The 20221-nt window shown below is 36.3% G+C and overlaps 1 protein-coding gene across 5 annotated transcripts in view; it reads right to left on the reverse strand.

Annotated features, from left to right (window-relative positions):
* XRN1 (5'-3' exoribonuclease 1) overlaps positions 1-20221 on the reverse strand; it is a 144553-nt gene that overhangs the window by 35114 nt on the left and 89218 nt on the right. For all 5 annotated transcript variants that reach the window (XM_024928323.4, XM_008951916.4, XM_055110578.2 and 2 more), the window contains 4 exons: positions 19226-19295; positions 16270-16477; positions 14767-14862; positions 6602-6710 (listed from right to left, as the gene is read on the reverse strand). In XM_024928323.4, the coding sequence (XP_024784091.3) occupies positions 6602-6710; positions 14767-14862; positions 16270-16477; positions 19226-19295 (483 nt within the window). The remainder of the gene's footprint in view (positions 1-6601; positions 6711-14766; positions 14863-16269; positions 16478-19225; positions 19296-20221) is intronic.

Below are 20221 nucleotides of genomic sequence, written 5' to 3' on the forward strand. Positions count from 1 at the left end.
AACTCCCAAAAGTCAAAGATAAAGAAAAGATCATAAAGCAGCAAGAGAAAAGAAACAAATAACATACAATGGAACTACAATACATCTGGCAGCAGACTTTTCAGTGGAAATCTTACAGGCGAGAAGACAGTGGCATGACATATTTAAAGAGCTGAAGGAAAAATTTTTTTACCCTATAATAGTATATCTGACAAAAAATATCCTTCAAACATGAAGGAGAAATAAAGACTTTCTCAAACAAAAGCTGAGGAATTTCATCAACACCAGATCTGTCCTACAAGAAATGCTAAAGGGAGTACTTTACTCAGAAAGCAAAAAACATTAATGAGCAGTAAGACATTATTTGAAGGCACAAAACTCACTGATAATAGTAAGTACACAGAAAAACACATAATATAACACTGTATGGTATGTAAACTACTCTTATAACTGATGAACCAATGAAAAAAATAACTATGACAACTTTTCAAGGCATAGACAATACAATAAGATATAAATAGAAACAGCAAAATATTATTAAGCAGGAGGATGAAGTTAAATTATAGATTTTTTATTAGTTTTCTTTTTGTTTATGCAAGCAGTGTTGTTAAGTGTTAAGTTGCTTAAAATAATGGGTTATAAGAGAATTTGCAAGACTCATAACTTCAAATCAAAAAACATAAACAGATACACAAAAAATAAAAAGCAAGAAATTATGTCACACCACTAGCGAAAATCACCTTCACTAAAAGGAAGCCAGGAAAGGAGGAAGAGAAGACCAAAAACAACCAGAAAACAAATAACAAAGTGGCAGGAGTAAGTCCTCACTTGTCAATAATAACAAAAGGAAGAATAATAAATAATAATAAAAGGAAGAATAATAATAAAAGGAAGACAGGAAAGGAGGAAGGGAAGACCAAAAAACAACCAGAAAACAAATATCGAAGTGGCAGGAAGAAGTCCTCACTTGTCAATAATAACACTGAATGTCAATGAATTAAACTCTAATCAAAAGACATAGAGTGGCTGAATGGATTAAAAAAAGGACCCAATGATCTGTTGCCTAACAGAAACACACATCACCTATAAAGACACATGCAGACAAATAAAGGGATGGAAAAAGTTATCCAATGTCAATGGAAACCAAAATGGAGCAGGGGTTTGCTATACTTATATTAGACAAAATACATTTCAAGACAAAAACAATAAGACACAAGGAAGATCATTATATAATGATAAAGAGGTCAATTCAGCAAGAGGATATAACAACTGTATAAAAACAATTGTAAAAAAATATATATCCAACACTGGAGCACCCAGGTATATAAAGCAAATATTACTGGAGCTAAAGAAAGAGATAAATCCAAATATAGTAATAGCTGGATACGTCAAGATTCCACTTTCAGCATTGTACAGACTTTCCAGATGGGAAATAAACAGTATTTGGAAAAACCTGAATACTCCACCAAAAAACTATCAGAACTGATAAATTCAGTAAAGTTTCAGGATGCAAAATCAACATACAAAAATCAGTAGCATTTTTATATGTTAACGGCAAACAATCTGAAAAAGATATCAAGAAAGTAATTCCATTTACAATAGCTACAGATAAAACTAATTACCTAGGAATTAACCAAAGAGTTCTCTACAATGAAAACTTTAAAACATTGATGCAAGAAATTGAAGAGGACACAAAAAAAGAGAAAGATATTCCAAGGTTCACAGACTGGAAGAATCAATATTGTTAAAATGTCCTATTACTCAAAGGGATCTACAGATTCAATGCAATCCCTGTCAAAATACCAATGAAATTCTTTACATAAATAGAAAAAACAATCCTAAAATTTACATGGAACCACAAAAACCCCAGAATAGCCAAAGGTATCCTGAGCAAAAGGAACAAAACTGGAAGAATCACATTACCTGACTTCAAATCATACTACAGAACTATGGTAATGAAAATGGCATGGCACTGACATAAAAACAAACACACAGACCGGTGGAACAGAACAGTGAACCCAGAAATAAATCCACACATCTCATTTTTGACAAAGGCACCAAGAACATACACTGGGGAGAGAGTAGTCTCCTCAATAAATGGTGCTGGGAAAACTGGATATCCATGTGCAGAAAAATGAAACTAGACCTCCATCTCTTGCCATATACAAAAATCAAAATGGATTAAAGACTTAAGTCTAAGCCTAAAGTATGACAGTACTCAAAGAAAACATTGGGGAAAGTCCAACACTGGACTGGGCAAAGATTTCTTGAGTAGTCTCCCACAAGCACAGGCAACCAAAGCAAAAATAAACAAATGGGATCACATCAAGTTAAAAAACTTCTACACAGCAAAGGAAACAATCAACAACATGAAGCGACAATACACAGAATGGGAAAAAATATTTGCAAACTATCCATCTGACAAGATGGATAATAACCAGAATATATAAGGAGCTCAAACAACTTTCTAGGAAAAAAATCTCATAATCTCATTAAAAAATGAGCAAAAGCTTCTAATAGACTTTTCTCAAAACAAGAGGCATAAATGGCAAACAGGTATATGAAAAGGTGCTCGGCCAGGCGCTCACACCTGTAATCCCAGCACTTTGGGAGGCCGAGGCATGTGGATCACAAGGTCAGGAGTTTGAGACCAGCCTGGCCAAGATGGTGAAACCCTGTCTCTACTAAAAATACAAAAACTAGCCAGGCGTGGTGGCACACGCCTGTAATCCCAGCTACTCAGGAGGCTGAGGCAGGAGAATCGCTTGAACCAGTGAGGCGAAGATTTCAGTGAGCTGAGATCGCACCATTGCACTCCAGCCTGGGCAACAAGAGCGAAACTCCGTCTTAAAAAAAAAAAAGAAAAAAAGAAAAGGTGCTCAACATCATTGATCATCAAAGAAATGCAAATCAAAACTATAATGAGATATCATGTCACCCCAGATAAAATGGCTTTTATCCAAAAGATAGGGAGTAACAAACGCTAGTGAGGATGTGGAGAAAAAGGTACCCCTGTACACTGTTGGTGGAGATGTAAATTAGTACAAACACTATGGAGAACAATTTGGAGGTTTTGTAAAAAACTAAAAATAGAGCTACCAAATAATTCAGCAATCTCACTGCTAGGTATATACCCCAAAGAAAGGAAATCAATATATTGCAGAGATTATCTCCACTTTCATGTTTGTTGCAGCACTGTTCACAACAGCTAAGATTTGGAAACAACCTAAGTGTCCATCAACAGGTGAACAGATAAAGAAAATGTGGTACATATACACAATGGAGTACTATTCGGCCATAAAAAAAGAATGAGATCCTGTCATTTGCAACAACATGGATCAAACTGGAGATCATATGTTAGGTGAAATAAGCCAGGCACAGAAAGACAAATTTCACATGTTTTCATTTATTTGTGGGAGCTAAAAATTAAAAACGACTGAACTCTTGAAAATAGAGTAGAAGGATGGTTACTAGAGGCTGGCAAGAGTAGTGGGGGGGAGGGGTGGGAAGTGGGGATGGTTAGCAGGTACAAAAAAATAGATGAATTAGACCTAGTATTTGCTAGCATAATGGGGTGACTATAATCAAAATAATTGTATATTTTTAAATAAATAAGAGAACATAATTATGTTGTTTCTAACATAAAAGATAAATGCTTGAGGTGATGAATACCCTATTTACCCTGATGTGATCATTATGCATTGCATGCCTGTAACAAAATATCTCATGTAACCCATAAATATATATACCTACTATGTATCCACAAAAATTAAAAATAAAAGATAAAAAACAAATAAAAGGCAAGGATGCATGTTCTCACCACTTCTATTCAGCACTGTACTAGTTGTTGTAAACACAGCAATTAGGCAACAAAAGAAATAAAAGGCATTGAGATTATATAGGAAAAAGTAAAACTATCTCTATTTGCAGAAGCCACAAAAAATTAGGGCTAATAAACAGTTAAGGCAATATACAAAAATCAGTTTTATATCTATAACAGAAATGATCAAAAAATAAAATTAAAAACCCAGTTCCATTGAAAAAAGCATGAAAAAGAGTAAAATATTTAGGAATAAATTTAACAAAAAAGTGTAAGACTTGCATAACTGAAAACTACAAGACATCATGGAAAGAAATTAAAGACTGAAATAAATGGAAAGACATCTTGTGTTCATGGACAGGAAAACTTAATACTGTTAAGATGACAATACTACCCAAAGTAACCTACAGATTCAATGCAATCCCTATAAAAATTCCAGCTGCCATTTTTGCAGAAATAGGCAAGATGATCATAAAATTCATATGGAAATGCAAGAGGCCCAGAATAGAGAAAACAATCCTGAAAAAAAAACAAAGAGGGCTCAAACTTCCTGATTTCAAAACTTACAACAAAGCTACAGTAATCAAGACTGTGTATTTCACATAAGGACGGGCATATACATTAGTGGAATGGAATTGAGAGTCCAGAAATGAACCCATACATCTACAGTCAATTACTTCTTAAAAATGAGACGGTGTCTTAATATGTTTTCCGGGCTGGACTCAAACTCCTGGGTTCAAGCAATCCTCCTGCCTCAGACTCCTGGGCAGCTGGTACTACAGATGCATGCCTGGCTCTATAGTCAAATAATTTTTGACAAGGGTGCCAAGACTATTCAATGGGGTGTCAAGAAAATTCAATGGGGAAAGAGTAGTCTTTTTAACAAACAATGTTTGGATAAATGGATATCCACATGCAGAAGAATGAATATGAACTCCTACATCATACCATGTATAAACTTTTACTCAAAATGGAAAGAGACCTAAATCTAAGAGCTAAAACTATACAATTCTTAGAAGAAAACACACTGTAACTCTTTGTGACTTTGGATTAGGGAATGGTTTCTTAGATGTACACCTAAGGTACAAGCAACCAAAGACAAAGCAGAAAAAATACACAAATTGGACTTCATCAAAATTTAAAACTTTCGTGTTTCAATAGAGTATAAAGAAAGTTAAAAGAAAACCCACAGAATGGGAGAAAATATTTGCAAATCACATATCCAAGAAGCATGTAATATCTAGCATGTATAAAGAACTCTTACAAACCAAGAAAAAAAGATTAAAAAATCCAATTAAAAAATGAACCAAGGATTTGAACTGACATTTCTCCAAAGATGATATACATGAAAAGATGCTCAACATTATTAGTCATTAATAAATTACAAATGAAAATCACAAGAACATTCCACCTCACACCTAGTAGGATGACTATTGTCAAAGAGAGGGACAATAACAAATGTTGTGAAGGATGTGGAGAAATTGGACCTTCACACATCGCTGGTGCAAAGGTAAAATGGTAATATCCAAACAGTTTGGCAGTTATACAAAAAGCTGAACTTAAGAGTTACCACTATATGACTCAGTAATTTCACTCATATGCATATACCCAAGAGAACTGAAAACATATGTTCACACAAAAACTTTTCCACAGATATTCATAGCAGCATTATTCATTATAGCCCCAATGTGGAAACAACCTCCATGTCTACAAATGGATGAACCGATAAAATGTAGCATTCATACAATGGAATATTATTCAGCCATAAGAAAGGATGAAGTACTGATACAGTTGTCCCTCCATATCTGTGGAAGATTGCTTCCAAGACCTCCTGTGGCTATCAAAATCCACATATGTTCAAGTCCCTTATAGAAAATAGTGTAGTATTTGCATATAATCTACAAACATACTCTTTATATATTAAATAATCCCTAGATTACTTATAATGCTTGATACAATGTAAATGCTGTGTAAATAGTTGTCATACTGTATTGTTTAGGGGAATAATAAGATTAAAAAGTGTGCACATGTTAGGAGCAGACACAATCATCCTCTTTTTTTTTTTTTTGAGAAGGGGTCTCACTCTGTCACCCAGGCTGGAGTGTAGTGGCTGATCTTAGCTCACTGCAACCTCCGCCCCCCAGGCTCAAGCAATCCTTCTACCTCAGCCTCCTGAATAGCAGGGACTATAGGTGCATGCCACCACACCTGGCTAATTTTTGTATTTTTGGTAGAGATAGGGTTTTGCCATGTTGCCCAGGCTGGTCTTGAACTCCTGGGCTCAAGTGATCTGCCTGCCTTGGCCTCCCAAAGTGCTGGGATTACAGGCATGAGCCACCGTGCCCTGCCTTTTCTGAATATTTTTGATCCTCAGTTGGTTGAATCCATGGATGTGGAACCCACAGGTACAGAGGGCCGACTGAACATGCTACAACATAGATAAATCTTGAAAATACACAAGTGAAAGAGGCCAGTCATAAAAGTTCATATATTTTCTGATTCCATTTATATGAAGTGTCTAGAATAGGCCTATCCACAGAGGCAGAAAGTAAACTATGGGTTGCCAAGGCCTGGAGGAGTGACTGCTAATAGGTATGGTGTTTCTTTTTCAGGTGACAAAAAATGTTCTAAATTTAGATGGTGGTGTTGGTTATACAATTTTGTGAAAATACAAAAAAACACTTATTGTATACTTTAAAATAATGAATTTACTTTATGGTATGTAAATTATATCAATAAAATGTTTATTTTTTAAAAAAAGAAGCAGCACACACAAGTACACCTTTCTAATTTAAAACTTACATTTTCTGTGAGGGTCATGTTTTCTTTGCTGATATTTAACACTGTTGTCATTAAAGCCAGATTTATGATGTTGATTTACTTGGCTTATTTCTTGAGGTAGAACTGCACCCTGAAAATTAAAATTCTTATAAATTAAACAAAATATTAATATTATAACTACTTATTATCTTCAACTTTTAATAAATACATTTTTATAAAAATTATATAGTTCCTTAGAAAAAAACTTAAGTAATACAGAAAAGTATAGAGACTTTTAAAGCCACTTGAACTCTATCACCAGACTCATTAACGTAATGATCATCACTCTAGATATTTTTTCTATGCATTAGTTTGCAAGATATAAAGAAAACAATCATTTTATAAAAATGCTACTTTTTTTTTTTTTTTTTTTTTTTTTTTTGAGACAGATTCTTGCTCTGTTACCAAGGCTGGAAGTGCAGTGGCACAATCTCAGCTCACTGCAACCTCTGCCTCCCGGGTTCATGTGACTCTCATGACTCAGCCTTCTGAGTAGCTGGGACTACAGGTGAGTACCGTCGTGCCTGGCTAGTTTTTGTATTTTCAGTAGAGACGGGGTTTCACCATGTTGGTCACAGTGGTCTTAAACTCCTGGCCTTAAGCAATTCTCCCACCTCGGCCTCCCAAAGTCCTTGGATTACAGGCATGAGCCACTGCACCCAGCCAAAAATCCTCCTTTCAATAAAAGAATTAAATCTAATTTTGCTTGATGTTAACAAATGCAGAAACCAAACAAAATACTAAACTTTAGGTAAATGTTTCTTCACCTTTAGAGAAATATCAGTCTCTAAAGATCCCCCTAGATTTGCTTCAAAATAATCCCATCCCTTGGGTAGGTGGAGGTGGGAAATGAGTAGGGGTTATAGAAGAAATAGTACTGGACTAGAGCATGGCAGGGAATGAGTACTGGTGGGTTCATTCATTCTATTTACTTGATGTCATTATGGTTAAACTTTTCCATTAAAAAGTTTTAAAAAATTTATCATTTCTGGCTCCATATTATGAAAATTGAGGATGTTAGCACACTTACATTCCCTTCCATGTTAATTTTTATTAACCCCATGTTTTATTGGGATTAATAACAATCCCAATACCTGATTTTTATTAATATTTATATTGTCAAGGTTTTTAAATGTTGGAAACTTTCAATATTAAATAGCCAGACTGATGATAAAGTTACAGTAATTGAGACAGTTCATAAATAGACAGAATTAGCAAAATGGCATAAATTTCATATGAAGATTCTATCAGATCCTTTCATTTTTGGATAGGGAGAGAAAGCCTGAATGCAAAAAGAGATAGACAATTTCCCACAGTTGAAGCAACAAGAAGAAGCAGAAGTGGAGGCTAGAGAAGGTCAATACAAATGAATTATTTCACCGTTTTGCTTTTGGTAGGCCCTATTTACTTTCTTCTCAGCACAGACAAATGGACACTGGGTACAAAGACACAACATGTCCTAACTGGTAGTGGGCATGCTCCAAAATAGTTGTGATATGCATGGGAGTACCAAGGAAGACCTAATGAGATCACATGGACAGAAACACTCAAGACTCTTCAGTTTTTTAAAAATCTATTTTTCATTTTTTTGTAGAGACAGGGATCTTATTATGTTGCCCAGGCTGGTGTCGAACTCCTGGGCTTAAGTGTTCCTCCTGCCTTGGCCTCCCAAAGTGCTGGGATTACAGGCATGAGCCACTGTGCCCAGCCCAAGGCTCTTCAGTTTTGTTTTTTGTTTTTGAGACAGGGTGTTTGCTCTGTCACTGAGGCTGCAGTGCAGTGGGGTCATCCTGGCTCACTGCAACCTTCGACTCCTGGGTTCAAGTGATCCTCCTGCCTCAGTCTCCCGAATAGCTGGGGCTATGGGTATGTGCCACTATGCCTGGCTAATTTTCGTATTGTTTTGTAGAGATGGGATTTTGCCATGTTGCCCAGGTTGGTCTCGAACTCCTGGGCTCCAGTGACCTACCTGCGTTGGCCTTCAAAAGTGCTGGGATTACAGGTGTGAGCCACTGCGCCCGGCCAGCTTTTCAGTTATTAAGAGTCAAAATGGCATGAGATTTCTATCATCATGGCACAATGGCTGGTGGGGCTTTGGACTACAGCAGTACATTATGGGTGATTTTGACTCTAAGGAGAAGAATTAGAACATCAGGATAGAACAAGTATTGTCTGAGTGTCTTCTATGTGCCAGGTATGGTAAATGAACTGTGTACCCATTGTTTTAATATCATTATAGTAATGCCACTAACTAAATAGTAAAATAAATAGTAAATAATATAATATTATTATTTACATTATTTTGGAGCTCTAACTCCAAAATCCATGTTCACAGTACTACTTCAGAGAAAAGGTAAGCCATATGTTTAATTAGTAAGCAAATATTTGGGTATAGTTCTTTAGGGGGTTCTGTTTGATATCTGTATAAAGGTATTTGTACACATTGCCATGTTTTGCCAATGAAAGCTTGAATATTTCTTATCACAGTGAATTCTCTTGAATTTGCTCATCAGGTTAGGCTGCTTATTAATGCATATGCATTATACTTGGGATCTCATAATTCTTAGGACATTTAAGAGATAAAACATAAGAGTGTTGAGCTGAAATAAACAATGAAATAGCACCAAGTAAGAGGGGTTGCATGTAGGAGATAATGAGAAAATATAATATCAAGTGATTCTCAAGGAAATAGGAGATTTTGACTGAGACCTAGGGGGTTATTTGTAGTGAGAGAAAAAATGGGCATTCTAAGTGGAAGGAACAAAAAGAACACATAACCCCAAATGGGAATCATCTGTGGGAAAGAGAAAGTAAAGAGACCAGTCTAACTAGAATAGACTATTATGTCCAAATGGTTGGACATACATCATATAATTAGGTGGGGTTAGATTATAGAAGGCCTTAGACATTAGTTTGAGGAGTTGAGGCAGGATTCCAACCCTGGAGCTGTATATATTCCAGAGTACTACAGCAATACTATTTTGTGGCTGGAAAAGACCTTAGAGGTCATCTAAGTGAACTTCATTGTATACATGAGGACACAGAAGCCTAGGGAAATAAGCCTCTCTCTGAGGAGAGAGAGTATTCCAGACAAACTCAAAGGCCCTGTTGTGGGGACCATCCCTGGCATACTCAAGGAAGAGAAAGAAGACCATTATGGCTGTAGCAAAAATGTGAGTTATAGAAAATGTGATTAGAGAGGTGACACATCAATATTGTATGGGACATTCCAGGCCATTATATAAAAATAATGGCTTTTACTCAGTGAAACGGGGAATCAGTGGAGGGTTTTGAGCAGCAGAAGGACATGATCTCTGACATATTTTAATAGCATCACTCTGCCTGCTGTCTTGAGAATAGACTGTAGAGGAGCCAGGATGGAAGCAGATTACTAGACTACTGTAACCATCAAGGTGAGAGTTGGTATGAATTTGGAGTAGGGTAGTAGGAGCCTGTGAGAAATGGTCCAATTCTAGACATATTTGAAAGAGATTTACATATGATAATGAATTGGATATGAGGGTAAAAGAGAAAGGAAGGAATAAAGGATGTGACTCTTAAGGTCTGAGTGAAAGGAGGGAGTGGCTATTAATTGAGATCGAAATGACATTAGGTAACGTAAGTTTGTGAGGGAAGAACAAGAGTTCAATTTTGGACATGGTAATTTGAGATGTATATTAAGTACTCAAGTGGAGACACAGAGTTGGACATTTGAGTGGAGATGAAGGGTTGAACACTGAGTCTAAATATCATGGAGGACTTCCAAGCTGGAAAGAGAAGTTTGGGAGACATGATGTATGTATTTTTGTAGGTATATATGTTTGTGTGTGTATCTATATCTATCTTATCTAAATCTATTTTTTTCTCTATCATCTATCTATCTGTCTATAATTATCTATCTATGTATCTATCTATGTATCTATCTATCTATCTATGGAAATGGATATAGATACAGAAGAAGTCCAATAATTTAGCCCTAGAGGATTCCATCTTTAAAGAGCCCGAGAGATTAGGTGAAACTGACAAAGAAGACTGAGAAACAACAGCCAATGAGACAGGAAGAAAAACAGGGAAGGGTGGTATTCCAATGACAAGTGAAGAATGGATGACAAGGAGAACTGAGTGATCAACTGTATGAAATGCTGCTGATGGGTCAATTCAGATGGAAACTGAGACTTGATCACATGGTTTTTGCACACAAAGGTCATTGGGAACCTTGAAAGGGCAGTTTCCATAAAGTGATGGGAATGAAAGACCGATTAGGGTGGGTTTAAGAGAGAAGGGGGGAGAGAGGTGCCAGTATAGACAATTTTTTCAAGTTTTGTTCTAAAAGGAAGCAATTCTTGCCTTTATCTATTTGTTCAACTTTTTAATTAACTCCCGCTCTCTTAATCTTTTACTGAGGAATGTTCCTCCAAATCCAACAATAGTTTTCTTTTCATTTTTTGCCTTACTGCTTGACTAATGACTTTGACTGTAACCTCTCTGCTAAGTATTACTAATCTATATCTCTGATTTGAACCTCAGTCAAGATTTAATCCAGTATCTGCAACTTTCTAGGACAGATATTACAGCTGGATACTCCACCATCACCTCAACCTCAAGGTGTCCCATCTTAGACAAGGCAGCATGAGAGAAGAACAACATTTTTTTTTAAGTTAAAAAAAAAAAAGGTCCCAGAATCGGCCTCACCTAAAATTACTTCTCTTACCCTTATTTCTAACACCACCATTCCTCAGGCATATAATCTAAAATGCTTAGAGTCAAAAATTTTTGCTTTCTAACATTATTTTTACAATGATATTATAAATCATTCTATCATTCTACTCCTCCTCAGTTCCTGCAACTGGACTTTAGATCGTCATCCTTGGCCTAAATTAACCTTCTAACTATGATTCTTGTTTCCTATCTTTTTCACATATAGTCCTTCTTACATACTGCTGCCTGATTAATCTTTCTTAAAGACCCTGTCATCTGTTTTGGCCCCAAGGCATAATTGGGCAAAGTATCTCTTGGGTTTGAACCCAGTTTATACCCTGAAGCAGTGTGGTGCAGTAAGTACAGTACTGGACTCAGAATCAGGAAATCAGGTTTTGTGATTCAAATAGTTTAAAACAAAATAATTTATGGATAACCTAAAGAAAGCTTACAATAGCATATTGGCTGAGGAGAACTATGTATCTTGTCACCTTAATTTTTTTCTTTATTCTTTAAGTTATGACATATACACTAATTTTTTATGTTTATTTTATTATTTATATTTATTTTACCATTTATGTTTATATTCCCTTTGTAATTTTCTCTTTTATCTCTGATAATGCCACCATTACTGCAGGACATTAGAATAAATGAGGGTCTGAAAGTACAGGCTACTGGTTTATAAACTTGAACACTCCTTTTTTTATTTTTTGAGATGGAGTCTTGCTCTGTCATCCAGGCTGGAGAGCAGTGGCACAATCTTGACTCACTGCAACTTCCACCTCCTGGGTTCAAGTGATTCTCCTGCCTCAGCCTTCTGAGTAGCTGGGACTACACATGTGTGCCACCACAGCACCTGATTGATTTTTTGTATTGTTAGTAGAGATGGGGTTTCACCATGTTGGCCAGGCTGGTCTTGAACTCCTGACCTCAAGTAATCCTCCGGCCTTGGCTTCCCAAAGTGCTGGGATTACAGGCATGAGCCACCACGCCTCGCCAAACATTCCTTTTTGATCTAAGCTGAGAAGATAGGTAACTAGCAAAACATGTAGTAGGAATTTATTCCTTTCCTCTTCCTTTCTTTGAGTCTCTAATCTTTTAGCAGCACTTTTTCTCTCTTCTTAATCTCTACCAAGGAATGCATATTTGTTCATTCATATTTAAGATAACCAACTACCAGCATAAAGTGACACATTCAAGTGGAAAAAGTAAGTTGTTAAATGCGATAACGGCCTTTGTTGAATTTAAAATATAGTTACTATGACTTTGTAAATAACTAAAAAAAACCTAAAGCTGATTTAAAACAAAAATTATCTATACTCTCGACTCATTGGTCCAGAAACTAAGGTCTGAAAATAATTATGAAAATTCATGATTACATGGAACCAGAAAAAAGCCCAATAGCCAAGGCAATTTTAAACAAAAAGAACAATGTTGGAGACATCACATTACCTGACTTCACGTTATACTGTAAGTTTATATTACCATGTATCTGCCATGTAACAAAAGTAGCATGGTACTGGTACAAAAACAGACACAAAGACCAATGGAACAGAATAGAGAACCCAGAAATAAAATGGCTTACTTACAACCACCTGATTTTTGACAAAGTCAACAAAACAAGCAATGGGGTGAGGACTCCCTATACATGATGCTGGATAGCTGGCTAGCCATATGCAGAAGAATGAAACTGGACCCCTACCTTTCAGCATATACAAAAATTAACTCAAGATGGATTAAAGACTTAAAATATAAGACCTCAAACTGTAAGAATCCTAGAAGAAAATCCAGGAAATACCACTTGGAGTATTAGCCTTGAAAAAGAATGTATGACTAAGTCCTCAAAAGCAATCGCAACAAAAACAAAAATTTACAAGTGGGACCTAATTAAACTAAAGAGTTTCTGCTCGCTAAAAAAATTATCAACAGAGTAAACACAAATACAGAATGGGAGAAAATATTCGCAAACTGTGCATCTGACAAAGGTCTAATATCAAGAATCTATAAGGAACTTACTTCAACAAGCAAAAAACAAATAATGCCATTTAAAAATGGGCACAAGATGCTTGCTTCAGCAGCACATATACTAAAATTGGAATGGTACAGAGAAGATTAGCAAAATCTTAAGAAAATTTATATTTTAATTAAAAAATTAATTTTTAAAAAATGGGGAAAAACATGAATAGATGCTTTGTAAAATAAGACATATCAGTGGACAAGAAACATATGAAAAAAATGTTCAACATCACTAATTATCAGAGAAATGCAAATCAAAACCACAAGACGATACCATCTCACACCGGTCAGAATGGCTGTCAAAAAATAACGGATGCTGGTGAGGCTGTAGAAAAAAGGGAATGCTTATAAACTCCTGGTAGGAATGTAAATTAGTTCAGCCACTGTAGAAAGTAGTTTGGAGATTTCTCAAAGAACTTAAAACAGAACTACCATTCGACCCAGCAATCCCATTGTTGGGTATATACCCCAGGGAAAATAAACCATTCTTCCAAAAAGACACATACCCACATATATTAGTTGCATTTGCTATTCACAATAGCAAAGACATGGACTCAATCTAAGTGCTTATCAATGGTGGATAAGACTGATTGATTAACTGATTGATTTAGAGACTGAGTCTTACTCTGTCGCCCAGGCTGGAGTGAAATGGGGCGATCTTGGCTCACTGCAACCTCTGGCTTCCCAAGTTCAAGCAACTCTTGTGCCTCACCATCACGAGTAGCTGGCTAATTTTTGTATTTTCAGTACAGATGGGGTTTCACCATATTGGCCAGGCTGGTCTCGAACTCCTGACCTCCAGTGATCCACCCACCCCAGCCTCTCAAGGTGCTGGGATTACAGGTGTGAGCCACAGTGCCCGGCCAGATTTTTAAAAATGTGGTATATATACACCACAGAATACACACTATGGAATACTATGCAGTCATAAAAAAGAATGAAATAACATCCTTTGCAGCAACATGGGTGGAACTGAAGGCCATTATGCTAAGTGAATGAATATAAGAACAGAAAACCAAATACTATATGGTTCTCACTTATAAGTGGGAGCTAAGCATTGGGGACACATGGTCATAAAGATGGGAATAACAGACACTGGGGGTTACTACAGATGGGGGAAGATAGGGAGGAGGGGGGAAGGGCTGAAAAACCACCTATTGGGTACTATGCTCACTGCCTGGGTGACAGGATCATTTGTACCCTAAACCTCAGTGTCACACAGTATATTCATGTAACAAGCCTGTACATGTATCTCCTGAACCTAAAACAAATAAAGTTGAAATTATTTTTAAAAAAAAAAGAAAATTCATGATCAAATTGTCATTTTCTATTTTATGAGATGTCACAGAAAAATAATCATTGTAGTCTTAAAAGAAAAATATAAAAATATATTTTCTTTAAATTAATTGTCCATCAAAACAAGGAATACTAACCTTCTCTTGTATAGTTGGCTGAAAGTGTTGCATCTTTCCAGATCCCTGTAAGGACTGCCAAATGTTGCAGAATTCATCATCATCTTTAGTAGGTACCTAGCAAAGTACAATTTCTTGAGAAAATGAAATAGGAAGAAATAAAAATACATCTTAAAAATCAAATAATTCATCTATTAATGTTATTCAGTGGTAGACAGGATATTAAACCTTTTTTTTTTGACTCGGGGTCTTACTCATGTGGGGTCTTGCTCATGTCGCCCAAGCTGGGGAGCTGTGGTGGGGTCATAGGTGATTGTAACCTCGAATTCCTGGGCTCAATCCTCAGCCTCCTGTGGAGCTAGGACTACAAGCGTGTACCATCATGCCCAACTATTTTTTTTTTCTTCTAGGGATGGGTTGCCATGTTTTGCTGTGTTGCCCAGGCTGGTGTTGAACTACTGCCTCAAGCAGTCGTCCTGCCTTAGCCTCCCAGAGTGTTGGGGTTACAGATGTGAGCTACCACGTCCACCCCTAAACTAATTTTCATTATGTGAAATCTCTTAGTTCCTTTTTTTCTAAAGCTCAGCATAGTAATCTCAAAAGTATTCTATGAGAGTGAAACTGGTGTTCTTTATATGCATTAGTTTTGAATGGTTTTATTTGTTGAAAAATATTTAAAGCATAACAAACACTATAAAAGATTATACTGAATCAATATCCCACCAATAGGTTTTTTGTCTTCTAATGTATTAAAATACATTCTCTCACTCAAATTGACACCTAAAGATTTTATTTTTAAAATCTTCACCTTACACAAAATAATCTAATAAATTTAAATATCAACTATTAAGATTAAAACTCTGGAAAAATAGGCACCAAATTTTGACAGTGGTAACCTATGAGATTTGAGAGGACTTTTGCTTGTGTTTCCTTTGTTATCATCTACTTATCTGTGTTTTCCAATTGGTTTATAATAAACAGGTACCATTTGGGTTAAAAAACGTACTTAATAATCATGAGATTTGGGGTCATGGAATTAAATAAAGTGTCTCACACAAGACAACTCAATTTTTGTCCCCAGAAAGAGGAAATAAAGGAAATCACCCATAAATTGTATGGTAGAAACTTGAAAACTGCTTTTGATAAACGTGATATAATCCTTGCCCTTTATCTTTCAAATTTATGTTATTTATAGCAGATAGCATAGGACATTTGGATTATACAAGAAAAAAATTAAATGTTAACTTGAAATGTAAACATTTACAGAGAAAACATGGACATTCTTAAGTTCCTTATTTAAATACACTTTTTTCCTTTAATACAACTGTTATTTTATAGCAGAGGTAGAATGCTAGCAATAGCATTCTTTATTAGCCTAGTATCTTAAATTTGGAATTGACCTGAACCAAAACTTTTTAAATAAAAGAGGGAAACTAAGTTAAATTAGGTTTACATTTACAAAGTCTGCTGTGATTTGTGATTTGTAAAAGGAGTAGAGGAGAAGTTAAAGACTAAGAGTCTTACTTGAGTAGGAACAAAAAGTGATTGAGGGGAATGGTTGAGGCCTCCCAAATGCCCAGAGGAAACTGATGAACTTGAGCTATGTTGATGTACAGCTGGTTGTGGTTTTACGATGGCTGTCAACTTCTGATTTCCAGTTTCAGAGCGACTCCCATGAGAAAGGTTCACCAAGGCACTTGTTGGCAGTCGATAACCTCTACCAGGTGAGCATCTAAAAGTAAAAGTTATATCAGGGTTGGAAGGAAAACAATACTAAATGTGTTAGGGAGAAAAGTCAAATAATTTTTGGTGGACAATCCATCATCAGCGTTAGTAAACATTACTTTTTAATTCGGTAGAGGAACCTCAAATCACAGCAATAGCTCAATTTATAAGATGATGTATTTCTAAAAACTTTCCTAAGAGCATATTTAGTATTTACTAAGTAGAGAAAACCCAACTATGTTCTAGGGGTGTGTGTCGATTTGTCGTTAAGAAGCTTGCATCTTAATTGCTGAATACAACTGAAAATTTATGAATTAATTTTTTTTTTTTTGAGAGATGAGATCTCACTGTTACTCAGGATGGAGTGCAATGGTGCTATATCCTAACTCACTGCAGTTTCGAACTCCTGGGCTCAAGCAGTCTTCCCATCTCAGCCTCCTGAGTAACTAAGACCACAGGTGCAAGGCACCACAACTGGCATGCTTTTTTATTTTTTTTTAGAGACAGGGTCTCACTATGTTGCCCAGGCTGGTTTTGAACTCCTGGGCTCAAATGACCCTCCATCCTTAGCCTCCCAAAGTGTTGGGATTACAGGCATGAGCCACCATGCCTGGCCTCGAACGTCTTAAAAACTGTGGAGCGGGCATGGTGGTTCATGCCTGTAATCCCAGCCACAGCACTTGGGAGGCCGAGGCAGTTCGATCACTTGAGGTCAGAAGTTCAAGACCAGCCTGGCAAACATGTTGAAACTCTGTCTCTATTAAAAATACAAAAAAATTAGCCAGACATGGTGGCACACACCTGTAATCCCAGCTACCCGGGAGGCTGAGGCAGGAGAATTGCTTGAACCTGGGAGATGCAGGCTGCAGTGAGCCAAGATTGCGCCACTGCACTCCAGACTGGGCAACAGTGTGAGAATCTGTCTCAAAAAACAAAATAAAACAACAAAAACAAAAAAACGAAAACTATGGTTTGGGCAGTCTAGGTTATGAAAGCTCAGGAGCATGGAACCATTCTCAGTATGGCTCTTCCTAAGCAACAGGGTAAATGTCAGCTTTGATCTCATTTGTCTATTGGTCAAATGTGGAGTCCAGCCCTTTTTTCCCTCATTTTCCCATCTTAAAGTTCTGGGCCTGTACCTGGAAAGGCTTAAGAGACAAGTATTTGTGATTTCCATCTTTCATGGCTTTGATAAACGTGTCAGATATTAAAGAAACCTTCTCTTGTTAAGTTTTCAACTCTATCACCTATTTTTTTTCTCTTTGAGAGTATAATTTTCTTATATTGAAAGAAAGTGGAAAAGTAGATTTCTATGAGAAAGCTTTGTAAGTTCAAGGTTGCTAGGAAGTATCTATTTTCATGAGAACTAAACTTACTAAAGATTCTGTATTACAGAAATGAATACACTGCAGGCAGGTAATCTTTTACCCAGCTCTCTATCAGTCAGTAAATTCACTGTCCCTTACTAGGAGAGGGGGAAAAAAAGACACTGAGGAAAAAAACCACAAAAATATACTTAAAATATATTTTGGAAAGTTAGTGAATCAAAGGTATTGGTAATCAAACACTTTCATGAAAAATAAAATCAGACAAGAGATCCGGATTCTGCTGCTGTATGTGAAGAGTGTAGACCGGAGAAGTCTTTGAATAACAAGCATATTTAAGTTGCAAAACAATAATAATAGCATCCTGAAGGTGACTACTTGGTATAACAGCCAAAGACTGTGATTTCATGCAAGGAGGTTAAAAAAGGGTAATTAATTTTTTATTTTAATTACTCACTTATCAAAATAGAGGAAAAAAGGAAACTAACCTAAATTCAGTTCAGTTTTCCAGCTGATTTTTAGAAAGTAGAAAACTGGAAAGGATTTCATCTCATCCTCACAATAACCTAGGGAAGTATGTATATATCTTCATTATAGATGAGGAAATTGAGGGTCAGACACTTAATTAACCTACCCAAGGAAATACAACGTTTAACTGCAAGTTTACACCATGGTGCCTCTCATTTTATCATGATACTTGTTCCTATAACTTTAAACTTTCTATTGGCACTTTCCCCCAAAACACTTGTCTTATCTGTGTTAAATTAAAAACAATTTAACCCTCTTCCTTTAAACCTCCTAACCTCCAGTTAACTTTCTCCTTTCCTTTATAGTCAAACTTCCCAAGTGTTGCCTCAATTTCCTGTCTCCATTACTACACCTGCCATTCACTTGTCAAATCATGCCAATCTGTCGTGAGTACCTACAACTCCACTAAAATTGGTGACAAAGACATACATGTCACTAATTTCAAAGGACATTTCTATTCCTCAAGTTATTTAACCCTAATAGCATTGTTTACATATGCTATTCCCTCTTCCTGTGCAAATGTCATTATTCCCCCCTTTTTTCCCTGGTTAGCTATTATTCATTCTTCAAGTTCTATCTTAAATACCACTTCCTCAAAGAGGCCTTTCTGTTACTCTCAGGATGGGTCATACTCTTTATAAAAACCTGCACTTCCTCCTAGCACTTGCCATGCTTTAATTAAATAATTAATAATGTAATCAGTTGCTTAATTACCTCCCTCACTAAAATGAAAGCTCTCTGAGGGTAGAAAGCATGTCTGCCTTATTCAGTGTTACATCCCTAGTAGCAAGTACGTCTTACACATACCACAAACTGAAATTGTAAACAAATAAAAAGTAATGTAAAGTCACTGGCCACATGAACATATTCACAAAGGGCAATTATCATTGGGAAATACAAACCTTATTGTTAACCCTCCAGGAAATTCTTCATCAAATAATACTTCAAATAGTACATCGGCTTCTCTATTAGCTGTTACAATAGGGAGAGAAAAAGAGACACTAAAAAATCATATGATGAAAAATCAACAGATAAGTTTTTGGAGTGTTTGGAAGTATTTATTATAAAATTCTGGATATGATATAAAATATTCAGGATATGAACAATGGCATAATATTAATATAAGGAACATTATATAAGCTAAGAAACAGAATACCAGTGCCTTAGAGGATCATTATTGTCCCAATTCCCAACTAGGTAACATTATCTTCAATTTGGCAGTTATGATTCCTTATGTTTCTTTATACTTCTACTACATACATATGTATCTATGAATAATACATAGTATTGTTTTGCAAGTTTTGAAACATATACATGATACCATAGAGAATATATTATTTTTCAACTTATTTTTCTTTCAACATTATATTTGTGAGATTCACCCATGTAAACATGTGCATTCAGTTTTCTGGATATATAGTATCCCATCTATGGGTATACAATAATTTATCCATTCTCCTGCCAATAAACATTTAGGTGATTTCTAACTTTTGCTATTATAAACAATGCTACAATGAACATGCAAATGTGTCCTTTATGCAGGTGAATGTTCCCTAGGTTAAAAGTGAAAACTGCTGGGTCTTAGGGCATGTACTTTTTTAAAAAAAAAAACAGCCTTACTGGGCTGGGCGCAGTGGCTCACGCCTGTAATCCCAGCACTTTGGGAGGCCGAGGCAGGTGGATCACGAGGTCAGGAGATCAAGACCATCCTGGCTAACACAGTGAAACCCCGTCTCTACTAAAAAAAAAAAAAAAAATTAGCCAGGCATGGTGGCAGGCGCCTGTTGTCCCAGCTAGTTGGGAGGCTGAGGCAGGAGAATGGCATGAACTCGGGAGGTGGAGCTTGCAGTGAGCTTAGACTGCATCACTGCACTCCAGCCTGGGCGACAGAGCGAGAC

The sequence above is a fragment of the Pan paniscus genome, chromosome 2, assembly GCF_029289425.2.
Source record: "Pan paniscus chromosome 2, NHGRI_mPanPan1-v2.0_pri, whole genome shotgun sequence".
NCBI classification, from domain to species: Eukaryota; Metazoa; Chordata; class Mammalia; order Primates; family Hominidae; genus Pan; species Pan paniscus.